General features: G+C 45.2%; 1 protein-coding gene across 2 annotated transcripts in view; it reads left to right on the top strand.

Moving 5' to 3' along the window:
* LOC139241781 (PGAP2-interacting protein-like) overlaps positions 1–25,613 on the top strand; it is a 244,748-nt gene that overhangs the window by 137,681 nt on the left and 81,454 nt on the right. For both annotated transcript variants that reach the window (XM_070870083.1, XM_070870084.1), the window contains 3 exons: positions 15,318–15,397; positions 16,542–16,647; positions 19,953–20,088. In XM_070870083.1, the coding sequence (XP_070726184.1) occupies positions 15,318–15,397; positions 16,542–16,647; positions 19,953–20,088 (322 nt within the window). The remainder of the gene's footprint in view (positions 1–15,317; positions 15,398–16,541; positions 16,648–19,952; positions 20,089–25,613) is intronic.

The raw sequence follows: 25,613 nt of genomic DNA, 5'->3' as shown, positions 1-25,613 counted from the left end.
ATATATTCAAAAAGGAGTTAGATGTAGTCCTTACAAGGGGTATGGCGAGAAAGCAGGAATGGTGTACTGAAGTTGCATGTTCAGCCATGAACTCATTGAATGGCGGTGCAGGCTAGAAGGGCCCAATTGCCTACTCCTGCACCTATTTTCTATGTTTCTCTGCAGCGGAGAAGAGCTGTGCTGCTCAGTAATTTGATCCTCCCCCACTGGTTTCACTGTGGTCCCCACCAAGCCTCGTTGTTTTGGAGTCTCTGGGCTAAAAATTGGATAGCCCCCGAAAAAAGGCGCTGGGATCGTGATGTACAATTAACCCGTGCCCGTTCAAAATAATGCAGGTAGCACGCAACTTCGTTCTGACGGATAATTTAAATGATAGTGGTGGCAGCCCAGTGCTAAACGCGTTGCTGAGTGACTGCATGTTCAGCAGGGGGCCCAATTTCATGTGAGGCTAGCACCAATTAAAGCTAGCGTGCAGTTCTTAAAGCCAGCCCGCACCTCTTAAAAGCAGGCGCATTCTGGCTGCAGCAGGTACTGGAAGTCGTTGTAGAGGAGTGTGTGACCTACAGGAAGAGTGAAGATGGCACAACATAGCAGAGAGAGGGCTCCCAGATTTTTTGATACAGCACCCGAGGCCTTGGTGCAGGATGTAGATAGGAGGAGAGAGGTCCTCTATCCACAGATAGGCACTGAAAAGGGAATGGGAGCTGTAACTGTTAATGGAAGCAGTGCAGGAAGATGTTTAATGACCTCACACGAGTGGTCAAGGTCAGTGAATTCATCTTCAAATGCTATATCCCAGAAACTGCATCACTCGCCTCACACAATGCTGAATTGACCACATTCCCATGACTCACCTTCCAACAATCTCAATCACGGTTCATACCTCACATTCATACGCTCCACCTCCACCCTCACATACCTACCACTGTTGCAAGGCTCACACCCACATCTGAAAACTTGCAGACACTGCCAGCTATTCAACCATGACAGCCACATCAGTCACAAACACAGTGAACCACACTCACTGACACACCTCCCTCTCTCTTGCAGGACAATCGTAGGCAGCAGGTCTAACCGGAGGGGTACCGGCACTGCTCCATATCCTGACCCCGCTCGGAGATGGTGCTCACCATAAATGGAGTGGCTGTAACTGAGGCTGTGGCCAGCTTTAGCACTGAAACCATTGAAGATGACGGTTTGCTCATATCTAATCCTCCTCACAGCCCATTTCCCCCTCATCCCACAATCTCTTCTGATTTACAAGCTGCAGATGGTGTAAGCATGCACCTCTTGCTCTCCCCACCCCACACCACAACTCTACCCTTGTGCCTTTCTCATTTCAGAGACCCAGGAAATCCAACCTGGCCAAACAGTGGTGGAAGAGAAGAGTGATAATGAAGAAGAAACACCGTCACTTGGTCTGACAGTCGCAGCCACCAGCTCAGATACTGGCACTGGGTGAAGTTTAGAGGCAGGATCTGCATGTGGTGAGTCATGATTGGGCTGCAGCCAGGGCAGGGGAAAGGGTAGCGCAAGTGCCAGCTCCCCGGAGGGCGAGGTCGCACACGAATTCTGCTGCACAGCACTCAGATGAGGACTTCGATGGGGAAGCCTGCAGAACAAACACAAAGCTGATAGGACGGCCTACAGAACAACAAAATGCTTGGTGCCTTGACAGGCCTGCCAAAAAGCCTGAATACAATGTCAAGGAGCTCCAACCTTGCACAGGACTTTTCTCAGAGCTTGGAGCCCATCCTTTCCAGCGTGGAAGCGGTGGGCAGATCCATTAGCGCGCTTGTGGTCCCAACCAGAATGCAGCGTCTGATGGCCGATGTCTCCGCTTCCATTGCAGCACAAGCAGAAGCTACCCAATGTCCGAGTGCTGCAATGGAAGCTCAGATTCAAGTCATGCAAGCTCAGCTTGCTGCCACGGAAGCACAGACTGCTGCCATCATGGCTGGGTTTACCAGAGTTGAAAGGGGCTTGCAGAGTATCACAGCAATCTGTCCTCCAGCAGATTACTGATATTGCTGAGGCGCCGCCCGGGAGAGTGGCAGTAGCTCCAGGGAGTACGAACCTTCTGTCCTCTCTCAGGATGACAGCATTCATCCTCTAGCCACTGCCACTCCATCTGTGAGCTTGCTGTTAACTGTCAGCCAGCCATCCCAGACTGCTGTCGCTCATGCCCAGGTGATGCAGTCCGAAGCTGGGCGTATTAGGCCACAGCTAATCAAGGCCATCTGCAGTCTCCCCCCATTGAAAGTCAGCAGCCTTCCACCAGCCATGCTGCAGCCACAGGGGTCACACTGCCTAAAAGCATTAGGACAGCCAAAGGCACACTGAAGATGGGTACAAAGGTGATTAATTGACTTTTGAATGAAATATTGTAATGTTTGGTTGATAAAATTAATTTGGAATGTTTGATTTGTGGTGGCTTTTATTGTAGCATTGTGGCCAAGAGGAGGCTGTGATGGTCAGTAACAGAGGGAAGGTAAGGTGTGGGATTGTTGGTGAATGTGGAATTGGGGTTGCGTTAACAACTACTGTTGTGTATGGAGAAAGAGTCAGACTGTGAGCTCAAAGTAAAGTGTGACCTTTGCCTTTTATTGCAGGTCTCCAGAGTGCCTCTCCAACCTGTGAAGCCTCCTGAAATACCTGTGCTCCCAAAGGATTATGGGATCCCTTGGGACTCCAGGGGATGAGCACTCTGGTGGCTGTACAGAGTAAATACAAGTATACATATATAACAACACTCCCCCGCAGCCTCCCCAAAGTCAATAGGTAACTACAATGTTAGTCGATCTGGGGCCCTTCTTGCCTGGTCTCGGTGTGAAAGCTGGTGTTGTTGAATCATTTATTGGGCCCTCGCTTGGCTGCTGTGCAGCTGGCCTTGCTGGGTTGCCTGGTGTGTTGGGACCTGCTGGGCTGCTGTGGATGATGGGTTCTGCTTCATGGTCAACCGTGGTGCCGGTTGCCATTGGTGTGTATGTTGGGGGATCAAAGAAGGTAGGGTCCAAGGTGGGTTGCTCAGGATAGTCCCTGAATCTGAGTTTGATTTGGTCCAAGTGTTTCCGGTGAATGAGTCCATTTGAAAGTTTGACCCGAAACACCCTGCTCCCCTCTTTGGCCATGACAGTGCCGGGAAGCTGCTTGGGACCTTGTCCATAATTTAATACAAATACAGGATCATTGATTTCAATCTCACGTGACACATTTGCGCTATCATGGTATGCATTTTGTTGAAGCCGCCTGCTCTCTACCTGTTCATGTAGATCAGGGTGAACTAACAAGAGCCTTGTCTTAAATGCTCTTTTCATGAGCAGTTCAGCAAGTGGGATCCCAGTGAGCGAGTGGGGTCTCGTGTGGTAGCTAAGCAGGAGGCGAGTCTGCAATGAGCCTTCAGTTACCCTCTTCAAGCCTTGCTTGATGGTTTGCACTGCTCTCTCTGCCTGACCATTGGACGCTGGTTTAAACGGGGCAGATGTGACATGTTTGATCCCGTTAAGGGTCATGAATTCTTTGAACTCAGCACTGGTAAAACATGGCCCGTTGTCGCTCACCAGGACATCGGGTAGGCCGTGTGTGCCAAACATGGCCCGCAGGCTTTCAGTAGTGGCAGCGCACGTGCTAGTCGAAATTATCTCACATTCAATCCACTTGGATTACGCGTCTATAACCACAAGGAACATTTTACCCATGAACGGGCCTGCATTGTCGACGTGTAACCTAGACCACGGTTTGGAGGGCCAAGACTATGAATTTATTGGGCCTCCCTGGGTTCATTGCTTAACTGCGAGCATGTATTACATCTGTGGACGCAGGACTCGATAAGTCAGCATCGATACCGGGCCATCACACGTGGGATCTGGCTATCGCTTTCAACATTACGATGCCTGGGTGGATACTGTGGAGGTCATTGATGAAGGTGTCTCTGCCCACAGAAGGCAGTCTGCCTGTATCGACATTTCATCTTAGCGCCACTGGGACGGCTTTATCTCTTCCTGCATTTCCATTGGGACATTGGACCAGCTCCCGTGAAGCACACAGCTTTTGACTCGAGATAATGAGGGGTCCTGACTTGTCCAGGTTTTGATCTGCCGGGCAGTGACGGGTGATTGCTCACTCTCAAATGCTTCCATGACTAGGGCTAGATCTGCGGGCTGCACCATTTCCACTCCTGTGGTGGGCAATGGCAGCCTACTGAGAGCATCCGCGCAGTTTTCTGTGCCTGGCCTGTGGCGAATGGCGTAGTTGTATGCGGACAACGTGAGCGCCCATCTCTGGATGCGGGCCAATGCGTTGGTATTTATCCCTTTACTCTCGGAGAACAGGGATATAAGTGGCTTATGGTCAGTTTCCAATTCGAATTTTAGCCCAACCAGGTATTGATGCATTTTCTTTACCCCATAGACACACGCTAACGCTTCTTTCTCAATCAATGCTGTCGGCTCTCTCAGCATTAGACAGACTCCTGGATGCATAAGCAACCGGTTGCAATTTCCTGAAATCATTAGCTTGTTGCAATGCACACCCGACGTCATATGACGACGCATCACTTGCTAGTACCAAACACTTACATGGATCATACAACACAAGCAATTTGTTAGAGCATAACAATTTTCTCGCTGTTACAAAGGCATTTTCTTGACTTTTGCCACAAACCCATTCGTCCCCTTTTCGTAGTAAGACATGCAGTGGCTCTAACAGTGTGCTGAGACCCAGTAAGAAGTTACCAAACTAGGTCAGGAATCCCAGAAACGACCGCAGCTCCGTCACGTTCTGTGGTCTCGGTGTGTTCTCGATTGCCTCCGTCTTCACGTTGGTGGGCATGATGCTGTCCGCCGCAATCCTCCTTTCCAGGAACGCCACTTCAGGTGGTAGGAAAACGCACTTCAAGCGTTTTAACCTGAGCCCATGCGGTTGAGTTGACTAAGAACCTCCTCCAGGTTCTGCAGATGCTCGACTGTGTTCTGACCTGTGACCAAGATGTCGTCCTGGAAGACCACGGTATGCGGGACTGACTTCAGTAAGCTTTCCATGTTTCTCTGGAATATCGCCGCCGCCGATCGGATTCCAAACAGGCATCTGTTATAAACAAAAAGACCTTTGTGCGTGATGATGCACGTGAGGGCCTTCGATGATTCCTCCAGTTCCTACGTCATGTAGGCTAAAGTCAGATCCAGCTTCGTGAACAGCGTTGCAAAGAGATCGTTGGCCTTTGGGAGTGCGTATTGATCCTGCAGGACGAAACGATTGATAGTTACTTTGTAATTGCCACAGATTCTGACGGTGCCGTCTCCCTTGAGGACTGGGACAATAGAACTGGCCCACTCACTTTGTTCACAGTACTTGTAGCAGCACTTGTGTGCTGAGAGATTTGCTTCGTATTGTCACTGATGACAATGAACGCCAGGGCTATCGCTTTGGCCTTACTCAAGGTTGGGTCTCTACAGTCAAAAGTTTGCGAAGTATGGTTTCGTGGCCAATGCCAAGTACGAAAAAGTCTTTGAGCATGTGCTCCAAATGTCCTTCAAATTCGCAATATCCTGCAAGACGTCTTAGCTCGGCGACATAACTCGCCACTTCCTGGCCTTTAGACCTTTTGTAGATGTAGAACCGGTACCTCGCCATCAGATCGCTTTCCTTCGGGTTCAAATGCTCCCGGACCAGTGTGCACAAATCGTCGTATGATTTCTCCGTGGGTTTCAATGGAGTGAGCAGATTCTTCATGAGAACATATGTTGGTGCCCCACAGATGGTGAGGAGGATCGCCCTTCGTTTGGCAGCGTTCTCTTCCCCATCTAGCTCATTGGCCACGAAGTATTGGTCGAGTCGCTCCACAAAAGTTTCCCAATCATCTCCCTCTCAGAATTTGTCCAGGATGCCCAATATTCTCTGCATCTTTGGGTTCACTATCTGTATCTCGTCACCAGTTGTTATGTATGGAGAAAGAGTCAGACTGAATACTGTGAGCTCAAAGTAAAGTGTGACCTTAGTCTTTTATTGCAGGTCTCCAAAGTGCCTCTCCAACCTGTGAAGCCTCCTTAAATACCTGTGCTCCCAAGGGATTTTGGGATCCCTTGGGACTCCAGGGGATGAGCCCTCTGGTGGTTGTACAGAGTAAATACAAGTATACATATATAACAGCTACCACAGTCGGATGAGTCAATCACGGACAGCTTGGTCAGAAAGGTGCTGTCTGGGTTGCTTTCTCCTCCTCTTCCGCTTCTTCCCCCTCCACCTCTTCCTCCTCAGCCGGTCACAGTATGTCTGGTGGCAAAGGGCTGTGGCCTCATGATTGGCTGATTTCAAAAGTCGCACAATACTTGAACTGAATGGATTACCGTTGCCACTGGTGACATATGGCAGTGAGAGGATTCAGGAAGCAAGAGGTGAAATTAGAAGCGCAACTGCTCCATTTAGCCCTGGGGAGGGGGAACAACAACCCATGCAGCATGGTGTTGGGACACGTGTGGGGGGAACTGAATATACAGCGGGACCTAGTGAGTGGAGAGCAGAGGATAGAGAGCTTAAGCCGGGGGATCTGCGCTCAGCGACCAGCGACTGCCGCTGCTCTCCTTTCTCAGCGAGCAGGGGCCTGAGCTCAGTAGGCTCTGCCGCTGTCCTCGCACAGATTTACAGGAGGGGGTGGGGGACAGAGGTCCGATTTGGGCCGGAGCCACGAGTTTGCTCAGCTCGATCCACCTTTATGTGATGATGCATTTTTCCTTTTTTAAAAAAAAAAATCTGACCTTTTATAAATCCCAGAGGTTATTTACGATGGACCCCTTGAAGCCTTCTCGTGGAACCCCGGTTAAAATCCTCTACTTGTTGTATCAAGTTACGGATCTCCTGCTTAACTCAATCTCTACAAATTTAGAGCATGTGAATGAACCGTAGTGGCTAATGTCAATGCTCTCCCTTCCAAAATTTACCTTAAATGTGTATATGTTACACATTTTACACTGGAGTCGCTTGCCTCTCGGCACAGCTCTGGAGGTGCCCATTGTTATGTTCAGAATAAATTCACAGGACTATAATCGCAAGCTCAAACTGTTGTGACCTTGGTCTCTTTATTCAGACTCCAGAGTGAGGAAGCAGCATGGTGAATCACCTTTTATACCTGCTTGCCCCAAGGGCACAGGTGACCCTTGGGTCTCCCACAGGTGTGCCCCTAGTGGCAAGTCTTACATTTTGGTAAGGTTTACATACGTACATAACATCACTCCCTCCCCCCCCCCCCCCCCCCCCCAAAGTCTTATTTGCAAGTTGAGGCGATCTGGCGCCCCGTGCCCTCGGGTCGATCGCCTGGGTTGAAGTCCTGACCTGGTGGGTTCATCCTCGTGGTTGATGGCGAAGTTGATCGTGTTGGTGGGTCACTGGGGGCCAGGTCCTTTCACAGTGGTTCCTGGTTATCTGTGGTTCGCAGTTTGGTCGAGTCCAAATGCTTTACGTGTTAGCCCGGTACATGGTTTCACAATCAAACGCTCCGTTTTCATCACATACACTCCATTCTCCCCATTGGCTAATGCGATGATAGCGGCCCAACTGGGGTTCTGAACATGTCTACATCACTTATTCTGATGTCGCGTGCGGGGGGCCGTGCGATCATGGTGCATTCTCTACTGATGGCCTATGGAAGGCTCGGTTCTGAGTGATTCTGTCTGGTGACTAGGTAGCACGCAGGATAGCCGGGTCTGTACGGAGTCTACCATGACCTTGGTCTCTTTATTCAGACTCCAGAGTGAGGAAGCAGCATGGTGAATCACCTTTTATACCTGCTTGCCCCAGGGTGCACAGGTGACCCTTGCGCGCTGAAACCCGGCTTTTCCGATGCCTTCCTGGGTTTGTAGAAACTTCGTACGGACCCGGGACATCGGAATTTCAGGGCCATTATTCTATTTTCTGTGTTCTTGTATACCTCCATAAGATCACCTCTCTCTTGCCTCTTTTCCAGGCTGAAAAGCACAAGTTTCTTCACTCATTTCTCATAACTCAGACCTCTGACACAGAGGATCAGACACATGTCTCTTCTTTGTATTGCTTCTAATGCTTGAATGTATTTCTTATTTCTTGGTGACCAGAACATAGAAACCTTGGGCTCAAGTTTCAGCCTGAGTTGCTCCTATTTTTTTGGAGCAACTAGTTCAGAATGGAGCATCTTAGAAATTGCAATTCTCGGCATTTAGTTTGCTCCAGTTCTAGTGAGTTAGAATAGTTTCATTTTAGAACAGTTTTTTTTTCAAAAGGGGGCATGTCCAACTACTTTTGCCTGTTTTGCAAGTTTAGGCAGCAAAAAACTTACTCCAAACTAACGTAGAATGGAGTAAGTGTCGATTTTTGTGCGCTCAGAAAAATCTTGCCTACACTATAGAAATTAGGCGCAGGGAACGAGAGATGGGGGGTGCGGAGTGGGGGGGAAGGGAAGTTTACAAGTATTAAACACTTCACTTTTACAAATAAACACAGAAATGTAGAAACATAGAAAATAGGTGCAGGAGTAGGCCATTCGGCCCTTTGAGCCTGCACCACCATGCGATAAGATCATGGCTGATCAATCCCTCAGTACCCCTTTCCTGCTTTCTCTCCATACTCCTTGATCCCCTTAGCCGTAAGGGCCATTTCTAACTCCCTCTTGAATATATCCAATGAACTGGCATCAACAACTCTCTGTGGCAGGGAATTCCACAGGTTAACAACTCTGAGTGAAGAAATTTCTCCTCAACTCAGTCCTAAATGGCCTACCCCTTATCCTAAGACTGTGTCCCCTGGTTCTGGACTTTCCCAATATCGGGAACAATCTACCCGCATCTAACCTGCCCCGTCCGTCGGAATCTTGTATGTTTCTATGAGATCCCCTCTCATCCTTCTAAACTCCAATGTATAAAGGCCCAGTTGATCCAGTCTCTCCTCATATGTCAGTCCAGCCATCCCGGGAATCAGTCTGGTGAACCTTCGCTGCACTCCCTCAATAGCAAGAACGTCCTTCCTCAGATTAGGAGACCAAAACTGAACACAATATACCAGGTGAGGCCTCACCAAGGCCCTGTACAACTGCAGTAAGACCTCCCTGCTCCTATACTCAAATCCCCTAGCTATGAAGGCCAACATACCATTTGCCTTCTTTACCGTCTGCTGTACCTGTATGCCAACTTTCAATGACTGATGAACCGTGACACCTAGGTCTCGTTGCACCTCCCCTTTTCCTAATCTTCCACCATTCAGATAATATTCTATCTTCGCGTTTTTGCCCCCAAAGTGGATAACCTCACATTTATCCACATTATACTGCATCTGCCATGCATTTTCCCACTCACCTAATCTGTCTAAGTCACCGTGCAGCCTCTTAGCGTCCCCCTCACAGTTCACACCACCACTCAGTTTAGTGTCATCTGCAAACTTGGAGATATTACACTCAATTCCTTCATCCAAATCATTGATGTATATTGTAAAGAGCTGGGGTCCCAGCACTGAGCCCTGCGGCACTCCACTAATCACTGCCTGCCATTCTGAAAAGGACCCGTTTATCCCGACTCTCTGCTTCCTGTCTGCCGACCAGTTCTCTGTCCACGTCAGTATATTACCCCAATACTATGTGCTTTGATTTTGCACACCAATCTCTTGTGCGGGACTTTGTCAAAAGCCTTTTGAAAGTCCGAATACACCACATCCACTGGTTCTCCCTTGTCCACTCTACGAGTTACATCCTCAAAAAATTCCAGAAGATTTGTCAAGCATGATTTCCCCTTCATATATCCATGCTGACTTGGACCGATCCTGTCACTGCTTTCCAAATGTGCTGCAATTTCATCCTTAATGATTGATTCCAACATTTTCCCCACCACTGATGTCAGGCTAACCGGTCTATAATTACCCGCTTTCTCTTTCCCTTTTTAAAAAGTGGTGTTACATTAGCTACCCTCCAGTCCATAGGAACTGATCCAGAGTCGATAAACTGTTGGAAAATGATCACCAATGCATCCACTATTTCTAGGGCCACTTCCTTAAGCACTCTGGGATGCAGACTATCAGGCCCTGGGGATTTATCGGTCTTCAATCCCATCAATTTCCCTAACACAATGTCCCGCCTAATATGGATATCCTTCAGTTCCTCCTTCTCACTAGTCCCTCGGTCCCCTAGTACTTCCAGAAGGTTATTTGTGTCTTCCTTCGTGAAGACAGAACCAAAGTATTTGTTCAATTGGTCTGCCATTTCTTTGTTCCCCATTATAAATTCACCTGAATCCGACTGCAAGGGACCGATGTTTGTCTTAACTAATCTTTGTCTCTTCACTTATCTATAGAAGCTTTTGCAGTCAGTTTTTATGTTCTCGGCAAGCTTCTTCTCATACTCTATTTTCCCCCTCCTAATTAAACCCTCTGCTGAATTCTAAATTTCTCCCAGTCCTCAGGTTTGCTGCTTTTCTGGCCAATTTATATGCCTGTTCCTTGGATTTAACACTATCCTTAATTTCCCTTGTTAGCCACGGTTGAGCCACCTTCCCCATTTTATTTTTACTCCAGACAGAGATGTAATCAATAACAAACGATAAATAACTCAATCAAAAAAAAATTACAAAATAAAAAATAATAAAAATTCAATCAATAAATAAAAAATTAAGTTTCTACTCACCTACTGCAGCACCGGGAGCCCTCCAATAGCATGCTGGGACGGTCCCCCCAGGAGATGCCGGTTGCGCGGGGCCCGCCGGCGACGCTGAGGACTTCAGGCGGGGCCTGCCCCCAGCAGACGATGGACCGCCACCCAGGACTTCGGGTGGGCTCCGCCACCGCCGGCGAGTACTTCGGGTGTGGCCTGCCCCCAGGAGATGCCGGGCAGGCCGCCGTGGAAGAGCTAAGTACCGTCAGGCCATTCGGCCTGGGATAGGGGCAATGTCCCTTCGGCTAGGGATCGGGTCGTCGCCCGGAGACAGAATGCACTGGGAGAGCCAGGAGCTACTGCGCAAGCGCACAGCTGTTGGCACTTTTTTTGCCGCAGGGCTATAGCTCCGCCCCCAACAGCTCCTGCTGCTCCGCGCCGAACTGGAAACGGGCCTACAGATATCGGAGAATCGTGAAGTAAGTATTTGGCGCTTTTTCAGTTCTGCAAATTAGGTGGGCCTCTCCGATGTGCGCCGTTCTAGTGGGGGTCCGAAACCTGAGCCCACAGACATAGAAACATAGAAAATAGGTGCAGGAGTAGGCTATTTGGTCTTTCGAGCCTGCACCACCATTCAATATGATCATGGCTGATCATGCAACTTCAGTACCCCATTCCTGCTTTCTCTCCATACCCCTTGATCCCTTTAGCAGTAAGGGCCACATCTAACTCCCTTTTGAATATTTCTAATGAACTGGCCTCAACAACTTTCTGTGGTAGAGAATTCCACAGGTTCACAATTCTCTGAGTGAAGAAGTTTTTCCTCATCTCGGTCCTAAATGGCTTACCCCTTATCCTTAGACTGTGACCCCTGATTCTGGACTTCCTCAACATCGGAAACATTCTTCCTGCATCTAACCTGTCCAATCCCGTCAGAATTTTATATGTTTCTATGAGATCCCCTCTCATTCTTCTAAATTCCAGTGAATATAAGCCTAGTCGATCCAGTCTTTCCTCATGTGTCAGTCCTGCCATCCTGGAAATCATTCTGGTGAACCTTTGCTGCACTCCCTCAATAGCAAGAATGTCCTTCCTCAGATTAGGAGACCAAAACTGTACACAATATTCAAGGTGTGGCCTCACCAAGGCCCTGTACAACTGCAGTAAGACCTCCCTGCTTCTATACTCCATTCCTCTCACTATGAAGGCCAACATGTCATTTGCCTCTCTTCCTCCCCTCCCCCATCCTTCCTCAGGATGCTGAGGGATTCGACAATGGTAATGCCATTGAATGTCGAGGTGAGGTGGTTACACTCCCTCTTGTTGGAGTTGGTCATTGCCTGGCACTTGTGTATTGTATTGGCTTTGTTGATTGCTGATTTGTATTGGTTGGACATGAGTCTACTCAGACTTCTAGGAACATAGAAATACAGAGAAGTTACAACATGGAAACAGGCCATTTGGTTCAACATGAGAAAGTAGTCCTAATCATGTTTACTCACAATGTTCCCATATCTCTTCAACCGCTCTTCCTTCATCCGCCTATCAAATCTAATTGTGAATGTTAAGATAGTTTCTGCCTCAGCTACTAACTCAGGAAGTGAATTCTAAACCCACACAACTCCCTGTGTAACAAAATTCCTCCTGCCCCCTTCTAAATCTCTTACATTTAATCTTGTATCTATGGCCCCCTCATTCTAGACCCTACAATTACTAAAGACAGCCTGGTTCTATCTACCTATTCAATCCTTTCATACTTTTAAACACTTTCATCATATTGCCCGAAATCTGTGCTGTTCTAACAAAAATGATCCAATTTTTCAAGTCTTTGTATTTGTATTTCTTTACTAGGCAGCATCGTAGTAAAGCATTGTACCGTCTGTAACGCATTTATATCTTTTCTATAGTATGGAGCTCAATATTACACATGGTATTTCTTGGCTTTTATATTCTATGCTACATTATACAACCTAGAATTCCATTAGCTTTTTTGTTGTGGTTTTATCAACCTGCGGTGCCTTTAATGTTCTGTGAACAGGTCCCATCAAATCTCTCTGCTCTTTTATTCAGAGTATAATTACATTGATTTCTTTTTTGTATCAAAACGCAAGACTTTGGCTGGAATTTTCTCAAGATAGTCGTGTTGGGGGTGAGGGGCCTCAGAGGCGGGCAGGAAACTCAGGAGGCCAGGTTTCCCACAGGCCCTGCTGACTTTAACGCCAGGGTCTGATTTCCATGCGAAGCCTCGCATTCCTTCCCGCAGCCAGCCAGATTCAGAAGCTGGTGCCTGCGGGCGGGTAGACCTCAGTTGTGGAGAGGGGTTGATCGGTCGGGTATTGTGGGAGGCGGGGGGTTGGGGGATGGCAGAGGAAGATTGGAGGATTCAGCGAACAGAAGGGGATTGGGGGCTGGAAAATGGCAGGGGGATAGAGAGGATCGGGGATGGTGGGGGAGGTGGGGGGTATCGGGGCTTGGCGCGAAAGGTCGGCTGGGGATCCGGGGTGGGGGGGGGGCTCGGCCTAGGATCGTGGCTGGCCTCCGGAGGATCGAGGCCAGCCTCAGCATCAGTGTGGTTGGGATGGGGGAGGGAAAAGAGGCCTCATAGTGGGGATTGGGGGCCCTTGATGGTGATTGCAGGCCTTGTGGTAGGGTCTCCAATCGCGGAGGGTGGGTTAGATAGGGACCCTGGATCCAAGAGGTAGGTATAAAGCCACTTACCTCCTGGGTGCAGCAGTCCCTGCCTCGGTTTAACTGCCGAGTTTCAGGAATTGTGAGAAACCCGTTCATATGCAGTTAAATTCAAAATAAAGTTTTAAAAATAAGGGTTACAGCTTCATTACAGTATTTAAATTGACGTACCGCCCCTTGGGAGCGGTTGGTCACCTGCCCCGTCCCGCCTCCGTTAAAACCAGAAGTGGGCGGGTTGAAGGCAGAATCAGGTCATGAAGCCCATGCTTAACACTAACTTCCCCCACACTCCAAAGCCAGATGGTTTTTTTTAGGGGAAAATTCCGGCCCTTATATTTACTGACATTGTATTCTATATGACAATTCCTATCCCATTCCCCCATCTTATCAACATCTCTTTTTAGCTGTTATTGGTCTTCTAAAGATTGAACTATACTCATATTTTGGTATCATCTGTAAATTTTAACATGACTCCCTCTAGGTCTATATCCAAATCATTGAAATACACAGTGAATAAAAGTAGCCACACAACTGAACCCTGAAGGACACCAGTACCCACTTTCAACCACTCTGGAAAAACTTCTATTCACTGTTTTCTCCATTCTAACCAATTTTTTATGCAGTTTGTTATCCTCCCCCTAATTCCATAACCCTTAATCTTGTATAGTAATCTCTTATGTGGTACCTTGTGAAAGGTTTTCTAAAGTACACTACATTCACTGCATTTCCCCGATGTACCATGTATATTATCTCATCAAAGAATTCTGAGGTTTGCCAAGCACAATCATCCCGTTCAAAATACGTGCTGGCAACTTCTATCTATTTTCTCTTCATCTAGCTATCTGGTAATTTCATCCTTAATTCATCCTTAATTAAAGACTCTAAAATAATTCCTATCACAGATGTTAAGCTAACTGGCCTGTAATTACCTTTACAGCTTCAACATTTCAATACCATTCATGGAGTACACGTGTCATCTATTTTTTCTTTCAATGTGCAGCACTTTACATTTTTCTGCAGTAGAATTCACCTGCCATTTACAGATCTTGTACAACTCATTCTGTAGTTTCTGAGCTGCTTTTATTCCCCTCCCAGCTGGTATCATCTGCAAACTTTGCATTGAGTTCATAAATCCAGAAAACTAAAAACAGTAGTTGTCCCAACACTGAGTTCAGTACTCCCTCGCTCCCCCCCGCCCCCATCCCTCCTACCCCCACCATAGACTGATGTAACTCCTTTAACATGTACTTGCTGTTTCCTACCCTTCAACCAGTTTCTTATCAATTCTCAGGGTTTACCCTGAATCCCTACAGTTTTGAATTTAATTAATAGTCTTTTGTATGGAACTTTGTCAAAATCTTTTGGAACTCGAGCTACACCATGTCAAAAGACTTATCACTGTCCACTTGGGTTGTCATTTCCTCAAACAAGTCAAAAGAGTTTGGTCAGGCAGGGTGTTCTCTTCCTGCGTCCATGCTGACTGTTTTAAGTGGGTTATTATTGTACAGATGATCCTCGGGTTTACTCCTGAGTATTGATTCCATTATTTTACATGGAATGGAAGTGAGACTAATAGGTCAGTAGTTACTCATGTCTGTTTTGTTACCTTTTTTGAAAACGGGCACTACATTAGCCTGTTCCTAATCTTTTAGTAACTCCTCAATGAACATTGTTTCCCTCATAATGCTTGTCAGTGATTTACAAATCTCTTCCCTAGTCTCTTCCAGCACTCTGTGATAAATCCTTATCCTTGGATAAGTTAACAAAGTTGTTGCACCATAAAATTACATAACCTTCTTGTGTTCTCAGAAATCCTGCCATATAATTAATTGTAATGTATAAATTCAAATGATGCTAAACTGACTACTTGAATGACAGAATGTTGAGTAGTTAAACTGCTTTCAAACAGAGTCTCGTTATTGTACAGTTTACAGTATTTTGCTTGATGTTAACAATTGTTCAAATGAAAAATCCCACTTTTAATATGAAACTATTATTTTTATTCAATTGCACGCTATTTCCTGCTTAGTGCTTTGGCTGTTTGTAGGTGTGGGCCTGTTGGGATTAGGACATCGATTCATGTTGTATCAGAAGAAATTACTCAACTTGGTGAGCATCCTGGTCTGCAAGATATTTAATTATTTCCTATTGTTTATACAAAGTTTAAGAATGTATTTCACTTCAATCAAAACTTTTACAAGAACAGGTAAATAATATAGAGAGATAAACTCAAACTCATTATGGAAATGTTCCCATTTGTGGCATATACTTCACAGAATTACATTGAATATACGGTACAGAAACAGGCCATTTGCCCAATCAGTCATGCCGGCATTTATACTCCACTCGAGCCTCCTCCCATCCTTCCTCATTTAACCCTATCAGCATAACCCTCTATTCCCTTCACCCTGATATGCTTATCTAGCCTCCCCTTAAATGCATCTATACTATTTGTCTCAACCATTACTTGTGGTAGTGAGTTCCACATTCTCACCACTTTTTGGGTAAAGAAGTTTCTCCTGAATTCCCTATTGGATTTCTTGGTGACTATTTTATATTAATGGCCTCTAGTTTTGCTCTACTCCACAAATGGAAACACTCTCTCTCTGACTAGCTATATCAAAACATTTCATAATATTAAAGACCTCTATTAGGTCACCCCTTGGCCCTTTTTCCAGAGAAAAGAGACCCAGTCTGTTCATCCTTTCCTTGTTTTCAAATCCCTCCATAACATTTCCCCTCTCTAACCTCCTCCAGCCAAACGAGATATCTGCGCTCCATCACTTCTGGCCACTTGCGCATCTCTGATTTTCATCGCTCCATCGTTGGCAGCTGTGCTTTCAACTGCCTAGGCCCAAGCTCTTGAAACCCCTTTTCCTTTATGACGCTCGTTTAAAAACTACTTATTTGACCAAGCTTTTGGTCACCTGTCCTAATATCTCGGTGTCAAATTCTGTTTGATAATACGCATGTGAAGCGCCTTGGGACATTTTACTACATTAACAGTGCTATAGAAATACAAGTTGTTGTAACTGAAATAAAATAGTAAATACAAATAACCAGTTAATTGAACAGCAGTACTGACCAAAAACACAACTGCAGATTCTCAAAATTTGAAATCATAACTAGGAGACATGTCACACTCGGTTCAGTTTTGTTAAGTATCTTTTTCTTAAGATATGCTATTGGCCATGGTTATCCTCCATATATTTTGTTGATTTGCTTTCCTGTTGCCTCTACCTTTTGTGACCAGTCTGTGAAGAAAGACTTCTCAGCCATGATATGGTCATACAGATTTGGATATGACAATCAAGGTTGGCCAAGTTTAGAAAGATCTGCTGAGCTTATTGAACAGACAGGTATGTGTTTTTGTTTCATATGCAAATCACTTAATAAGACTATCTGCACATAATATTTTTTCAATGTGAAGTATTCATTCTGATAACATTTTACTATTTTAGTTTCCCTCCTTTTTCTGGCATTTTTTTCCCTATGCTATTCTCCTGAAGGTGTTGATTCCTTGTTGGTGCTTGGCTCTACAGGCATGGGTATCTTTTTAATTTATTCTCAGGATAAGGGCTTCGCTGGCAAGGTTGGGATTTGTTGTCCATCAGTTGCTCAGAGAAGGGCCATCTTTTTAAACTGCTGCATGTAGCAGTTTGATACAACTGAGTGGCTTGCTAGGCCACTTCAGAGGTCAGTTAAGAGTCAACCATGTTGGTGTGAAACTGGAGCATCTTGTGGTAGCTCACCCCAATGACTTCTTTTGAGCCGAGACTGTGTGTGGTAGCTGATTGTCGTAATGGGTATTCGCAATCTGCCCTGACTCAATGTCGACAGACACACACACACTCACACACACATTTCCAACAAAGAATAGGAAGCCTAACTAATTTTACCTTTTTTAGCCAGGGACACCGAGGCCAATTTATATTAACAATTTAGACTTTGGAACCAAAAAAACGGGTGGGTTTGGAGTGTGGGGCCATTTAAGTTGTTTACGGTGGGATTCCTGACCTGATTCTATCTCCAACCCACCCATGTGGGAACTGCTGCATCCAGGAGGTAAGTGGCCTGGGAGACCCCCCAACAAGACCTCCGAACACCACCATGAGGCTCCCCTCTCTCCCACCAATGATGATAATGCCGGCCACGTCCTCTTGTGGCCGGTCCTGATCCTCCAGCACCCCAATCGCTGAGCACCCCACTCCCCCCGATCGCTGAGCCCCCCTCCCTCCGATCACTGACCCCCCTCCAGTGAGGCCGACCCCCTGATCACAGACCCTCCCCTCCACCGATCCCAGACCCCGGACCGTTGATGCCGACTGAGCCTCTTAAGCTTGCTGGCTGTGGGCGGGAATCCGAAGCCTGAGATTCAGATGAGACTTTGAGTTTCCCGTCCACTCCCCCGTACCACCGCCCCCCGCACCCCCAGCCCTCCGCCATCAACCCACGTAGCTGGAGAAAATCGTGGCCACAATTTTGTAATTTGCAGATAACACCAAATGGGGTGGGGGGGAGTCAATATTGAGGAGAACTGCAACAAATTACAAGAAGACATTAATATACTTGCAGAATAGGCATATCATTGGCAAATGTATTTCAACACACAGGTATGAGGTGCTACATTTTGGTACGAAAAATGAGAGCACATATTACTTGGAAAATAAGAATCTAAATGGGGTAGAGGAGCATAGGGATCTGGGAGTAACAATACAGAAATCACTAGAAGTGGTGACACAGGTTAATAAGGCCATAAAAAAGCATGAGGGTTTATTTCTAGAGGGAATTGAAAAGTAGAGAAGTTATGCTAAATTTGTATTGAACGTTGGTTAGACTACAATTGGAGTACTGTGTACAGTTCTGGTCACCATATTATAAAAAGGATATAGCAGCACTAGAGAAGGTGCAAAGAAGAGTTACAAAAATGATACCAGAAATGCGAGGGTATACCCATCAGGAAAGGGTGAACAGGCTGGGTCTATTTTTTTTTTCTTGAAACGAGAAGGCTGAGGGGTGATCTAATAGAGGTCTTTAAAATTATGAAAGGTTTTGATAGAGTAGACACAGAGAGAGTGTTTCCACTTGTGAGCAAAAGCAGAACTAGAGACCATCAATATAAGATAGTCACCAAGAAATCCAATAGAGAATTCAGAGATTGGTGAGAATGTGGAACTCACTACCACAGGGAGTGGTTGAGGCGAATAGTATTAAAGCATTTAAGGGGAGGCTAGATAAGCATGTGAGGGAGAAGGGAATAAAGGGTTATAGGAACAGGAATAGGCCATTGATCCCCTTGAGCCTGTTCTGCCATCCAATGAAATAATGGCTGATCTATGACCTAACTCCATATACTTGTCTTTGGCCCACATCCCTTAATACCTTTGGTTAATAAAAATCTGTCAATCTCGGATTTAAAATTAACAATTGATCGAGCATCAATTGCCGTTTGCAGAAGAGAGTTCCAAACTTCTACCAGCCTTGGCGTGTAGGAGTGTTTCCTAATTTCACTCCTGAAAGGTCTGGCTCTAATTTTTAGACTCTGCCCCCTCGTCCTAGATTCCCCAACCAGCGGAAATAGTTTCTCTCTACCCTATCTGTTCCTCCTATCATCTTGAAAACTTTGATCAGATCACCCCTTAACCTTCAAAATTCTAGGGAATACAACCCTAATTTATTTCATCTCCTTGTAATTTAACCCTTGGGGTCCGGGCATCATGCTGATAGCGTCAGATGAGGAAGGATGGGAGGAGGCTTGAGTGGAGCCATAAACGGCAGCATGGAATGGTTGGGCTGATTAGCCTGTTTCTGTGCTGTATATCCTATGTAATTTTATGTACTGTCCCTATTGCCAATCTACCAACTAAATCAGCTTAAACTTGGTAGCAAACTTGTATGGAGGGAGAACTTGTACTCCAGCCTCTCCAGACGTTACACTCCTGACGTTTACCATGCCCGTGATGTCCATCATTTGTTCCTTTCTCGTGTGGCCTTCTGCTCCCTCATATTGGTTGCGAGCTTGCCTTGCAAGAAATCAAGGGAGTGTGTCAGTGTTAAGACTAGTGAGATGTTTTGAAGATATGCATCAGGGTAGAATAGTGTTGCTGGAATGGGAAAGATAGCAGAAATGAGGGAAGAGCACTGTAGTAGGAGCAGAAGGAGATGGAGAGAAGTGTGCTGCAGTGATTGGAGGAGAGTGATGGGAATTGTAGGAGGGAAGGATTCAGAGTCCTAGCGCTGCAGGCAGTACAGAGCTAAGCAAAAAGTGACGAGACATATGAGTTACGATGCTTAACTTGAAAGGTCATTGAACTTTTTTTGGCATTACAGCCATTTCCTGAGAGCGATGCTTTCAATGCTCAGCTTCCTCTGCTTGCTATTGTCAGTAATCTTCAGTAACAGTTGCCTGCAGTCAAAGTGCATGTCCTCTTTAAAAGAGGCTACCTTTAAATGGCGTTAACAACATGCGATGTTGACACCCCATTTGTTATCCATGGACCTCTAATAAAACCGGATTCGTTTACTTGAAAACTTGGTTGCAGGATATGTCTTAAAGGTATCTAAGGGACATTTTAGAACCTTTTTGTCTAAAGCGTTGAGTCTCTTTTCAGTTGTGAACAGTTGAGCCTCTAACCCTACGGAATGTGCACCCTGCTATTGATAGGTGCTGATTTGATTACCATCTTGGAAAGTGATGCCTCCAAGCTATTTCTGGGAAACAATGATCTCACCATGTGGCTGGGAGAGAAACTGGGTTTTTACATGGATTTTGGTCCAAGCACGAAAGATCACACCTGGGGGTAAGTTTTTGATGATGACTATATACAAAACTTGGATAACTTATATACAAACCTCAATGTATAATCTGGTGTTTAAATAGTTAAATGATTGTGTGGTCCTAGACTTCAGTAACAATGGACAGATTTTTCTTCTGATACTATTGGTGGTAGTATTTTACTTACCACTTATTTTTCAGGTTTTGATTTGATAATAGTTTGGATTACTGTTCATTTTTCCCCTGATTTTTATCACTACCATTGACCATTGCCATCAGATCGAAACAGTGCTTATTTTGACAGGCAAAAGGGTGCATTTCTGTTAAATTTAAGAACATAAGAAATAGGAGCAGGAGTAGGCCATTTGGCCCCTCAAGCCTACTCTGCCATTTAATAAGATCATGGCTGATCTGATCATGGGCTCAGCTCCACTTCCCTGCCCGATCCCCATAACCCTTTACTCCCTTATCGCTCGAAAATCTGTCTATCTCCACCTTAAATATATTCAGTGACACAGCCTTCACAGCTCTCTGGGGCAGAGAATTCCACAGATTTACAACCCTCTGAGAAGAAATTCCTCCTCATTTCAGTTTTAAATGGGCGACCCCTTATTCTGAAACTATGCCCCTTAGTTCTAGATTCCCCCATGAATGGAAACATCCTCTCTGCATCTACTTTTTCAAGCTCCCTCATTATCTTATATATTTCGATAAGATCACCTCTCATACTTCTAAAGCCCAACCTGCTCAACCTTTCTTCATCAGTCCGGAATCAACCTTATGAACCTTCTCTGAACCGCCTCCAATGTAAGTATATCCCTCCTTAAATAAGAAGACCAAAACTGTACGCAGTACTGTAGGTGTGGCCTCACCAATACGCTGTACAATTGTTTTTATACTCCATCCCCCTTGCACTAAAGGCCAACATTCCAATTGCCTTTCTGATTACTTGCTGTACCTGCATACTAACATTTTGTGTTTCATGCACAAGGACCCCCAGGTCCCTCTGAACTGCAGCATTTTGTAATTTTTCTCCATTTAAATAATAATTTGCTTTTTTATTTTTTCTGCCAAAGTGGATAACCTCACACTTTCCCACATTATACTCCATCTGCCAAATTTTTGCCCACTCACTTAGCCTGTCTTATCCCTTTGCAGATTTTTTGTGTCCTCCTCACAACTTGCTTTCCCACACATCTTTATATCATCATCAAACTTGGCTACATTACACTCGGTTCCTTCATCCAAATCATTAATATAGTTTGTAAAAAGTTGAAGCCCCAGCACCGATCCCTGTGGCACCCAACTAGTTACTATTTGCCAACTGGAAAATGACCCATTTGTCTGTTTTCTGTTAGTTAGCCAATACTTTATCCATGCTAATATATTACCCCCAACCCCGTGAGCTTTTATCTTGTGCAGTAACCTTTTATGTGCCATCTTATCGAATGCCTTCTGGAAATCCAAATACACCACACCCACTGGTTCCCCCTTATCCACTCTGCTCGTTACATCATCTAAGAACTCCAGCAAATTTGTCAAACATAATTTCCTTTTCATAAAACCGTACTAACTCTGCTTGACTGAATTATGCTTTTCCAAATGTCCTGCTACTACTTTCTTAATAATGGACTGCAGCATTTTCCCACGACAGATGTTAGGCTAACTGGTCTATAGTTTCCTGCTTTTTGTCTGCCTCCTTTTTTAAATAGGGGTGTTACAGTTGCGGTTTTCCAATCTGCTGGGACCCAGCAGACCCAGGGAATTTTGATAGATTACAACCAATGCATCCACAATCTCTGCAGCCACTTCTTTTAAGACCCTAAGATGTAAGCCATCAGGTCCAGGGGACTTGTCCACCTTTAGTCCCATTATTTTACCGAGTCACCACTTCTTTAGTGACTGTGATTGTTTTAAGTTCCTTCCTCCCTATAACCCCTTGATTATCCATTATTGGGATGTTTTTAGTGTCTTCTACCATGAAGACCGATACAAAATATTTGTTCAAAGTCTCTGCCATTTCCCCGTTTCCCCATTATTAATTCCCCAGTCTCATCCTCTAAGGGACCAACATTTACTTTAGCCACTCTCTTCCTTTTTATATACCAAAAAAAATCTTGCTATCTGTTTTTATATTTCTTGCTACTTTACTTTCATAATCTATCTTCCCTCTCTTTATTACTTTTTAGTCGTTCTTTGCTGTCTTTTAAAAAGTTTTCCAATCCTCTGGTTTCCTACTAATCTTGGCCACTTTGTATGCCATTGTTTTCAATTTGATACCATCCTTAGTTAGCCACGGATGGTTATCCCTTCTCTTAAAATCTTTCCTTCTCATTGGAATATATTGCTCATCAACCGTCTTACACTTTAATCTATTTTCCCAGTCCACTTTAGCCAACTCTGCCTTCATATCTTTGTAGTCTCCTTTATTTAAGTTGAGAACACTGGTTTGAGATCCAACTTTCTCACCCTCCAACTGAATTTGAAATTCAACCATGCTATGATCACTTTTTTCGAGAGGATCCTTTACTAGGAGATCAGTTATTAATCCTGTCTCATTACACAGTACCAGATCTAAGATAGCCTGTCCCCTGGTTGGTTCCACAACGCACTGTTCAAGAAAACTATCCTGGATACAGTCTATGAACTCTCCCTCAAGGCTACCCTAGCCAATTTGATTTGTCCTATCAATATGAAGATTAAAATCGCCCATGATTATTGCCGTTCCTTTTTTAGAAGCCTCCATTATTTCTTGATTTATACTTTGTCCAACAGTGTAGTGACTGTTAGGGGGTCTATAGTCTATGCCCACCAGTGACTTCTTCCCCTTATTATTCCTTATTTCCACCCAAACTGATTCTACATCTTGATCTTCTGAGCTAATATCATTACTGCATTGATCTCATCCTTTATTAACAAAGCTACCCCACCTCCTTTTCCTTTCTGTCGATCCTTCTGAATTGTCAAATACCCCTGAATATTTAGTTTCCAGCCTTGGTCAGTGCAACCACGTCAGTGTAATGGCTATCAGATCATACCCATTTATATCTATTTGTGCCTTCAACTCATCTATTTTGTTACGAATGCTGCGTGCATTCAGATGAAGAGTTTTTTATTTTGTTCGTTTCCCATTTTTCCTTGCTTTGATCCCACTTTCTGATATACTCTTATGTTAATACATTCTGTCCCTTCCTGTCACGCTCTTGTTATCAATTCCCCCAGTGCTACCCTGCTCTATTGCCTTCTCCTGCTCTTTGACTTTTTAAATTTCTGCTCACCTGAACCCTCCCCCGCACTATTTAGTTTAAAGCCCTCTCTACAGCCCTAGTTATTTGATTCGCCAGAACACTAGTCCCAGCACGGTTCAAGTGAAGCCCATCCCATCGGAATAGCTCCCTCTTACCCCAGTACTGGTGCCAATGCCCCATGAACCAAAACCCATTTAGTAGACTCTGCAATATTTTTACTTTTCACAATCATATTGGGTGGTGGTGAGGTGTGCCCTCATCTGCTGCAAATGTTGCTTCATCTCTATAAACTAGATGGAATAATGTTGACCATTTTCTCTGTGGTGATTAGAGGTCATTGACTCAGAGTTTGCTGGTAAATAATGGTGGGTTAAATGCGCACGATGTTATTAGTGTGTAAAAAAAAAATGGAGCAATTTTGGTGAAGAAGAAAAATGCTGAGGATTTGTGCCGCTCCGCTATTGGTCTTGTAAAAACGGGATCATGCCGTCAACCTCCTCATGAGTTTCAAGAATTGCTGCATTTGCGCTGTTAAAACAAATTAAACTTGCCACAGAATGTTAAGGCTGGTATTTAATGGCGTAAGAACCGTTTTAATGACCAGATTTATCTTCCTGCAATGCCACTCCACTCCTGAGGCCCAGAAAGGGAACAGTTGAAACTGTGGAGTCTCATTCCTGCAGGTAGTAAATTGTTCTTTGACATTTTTAAATAGTAAAATTTCATAATTTAATTTTTTTTTTTACTTTTCCTTTTGTCTCTTTTTTTCTTTCTCTCACTCCAATCTTTCTTTCCCTCTTTATTTCCCTTTTTGACTCAAATTCACCTTATTTCTTTCTCTAGCCTCAAATTTAATTGGTTAAGGAGATAGACTGTTGGTCCCATCGTTCACCAAGATTCCTGATGCTCCATTGATCTCATTATTTACTCTCACTTGCAGCAATTTGTGGCACAAAATTTTTGACCAGAAGAGCGAGGATAAAAATCTAACAGGGCAAATTCTGGGCCATTTTTTCTCCAGCAATAGTTATATCCAGTAGACAACAGCTGTGTAGTACAGACAGGTTTCACTACAAGCACCATCAAAAGAAAGGGAAACTGTATTACACATATTACATTTTGAATAAATTTGGATGCTTTATGTCAGTAAAAATATGCTGCACAATTTTTGTCTCACATTGGATCACTGGTGTGCACATAACTTTACCCACAAACAGCCAGCTCATCCATTCCTAAAATTTGATACATAAACCTCAGGATTATCAAAAAAAGATAAAATTGCTGCATGATCAGTTCCAAATTTAATTTCCCCAGCCAACCCATTGTTCATTAGACACTTCAAAGTTGTTCTTCAATGTGTTGGCGTTAATAGAAAAGCATAACCCAGTATTAGTTTCAGAAAATAATAGATTCTGAGCTATAATGAGCAACACTTTGGGGCCGAAATTGCGGAGCGGCCCGGTTGAGGGCGGTAACCTTGACAAGGCCAGACATTCTGCGCCCGGCGCAGAAGTCCCGCCCGGAAGTGAAATTTGGCTTACCGGCCCTCTCAGGAAGTGGAGCGCAATGTCGTATGCTCCACTTACTCTCGGGGCAGGATTGGGGGCTAAGCGGGCGCATCTTCGCGTAATGTTGACACGTTTCAACGCCCTTCTTCCGTTAAAGAGGAGGGACGCTGCGAGCTCTACAGGCCTTTTGATGGCCTCCTCTTGGCCACCGGGGATGCAGGGTGCCATGGCCACAGCCCAGCCCCGAAACGGAGTGCCGGGCTGTACTATCGTGGCCCAGACCCACGACATCGCTGCACAAAGGCCCAACGGTATGTTGGGGGAAGAAACAAAATAGCAGTGTGGTGCAGCACACCTCCCCTTTAACTTTCACTCCGTGAGTGTGGCCCGGCTCGCGACTTGGGTGGCTGGTGCTGACTTCGCCCGCAGCAGCCTCACGGGGCGTTGCACAATTTCCACTGCGAGGTGGAACCGGGTCGCCACGGGGAGAAAGGGATCGCCGTGCACGGCGATGACATCATTGCCAGAGACACAGCGGCCCAGGGCACTACCAGCGGAGATGCGGCACTACCATTTTAGCGCCCCCACTAACGCCAGAAAATTTCGCGGGAGTTGTTAGCTCCCCCCACCCCCCAAGTATGCGTCCTGTTACCACCCACGGAGGTGGGAAAGCAAGTTGTGAGGAAGACACAAAGAATCTGCAAAGGGATATAGATAGGTTAACTGAGTGGGCAAAAATTTGGCAGGTGGAGTATAATTTGGTAGAAAGAATAAAAAAGCAAATTATTATTTAA

This window comes from Pristiophorus japonicus, chromosome 2 (assembly GCF_044704955.1).
Source record: "Pristiophorus japonicus isolate sPriJap1 chromosome 2, sPriJap1.hap1, whole genome shotgun sequence".
NCBI lineage: Eukaryota > Metazoa > Chordata > Chondrichthyes > Pristiophoridae > Pristiophorus > Pristiophorus japonicus.
The sequence above is the reverse complement of the archived record's forward strand: the minus strand, read 5'-3'. Positions and strand labels throughout refer to the sequence as shown.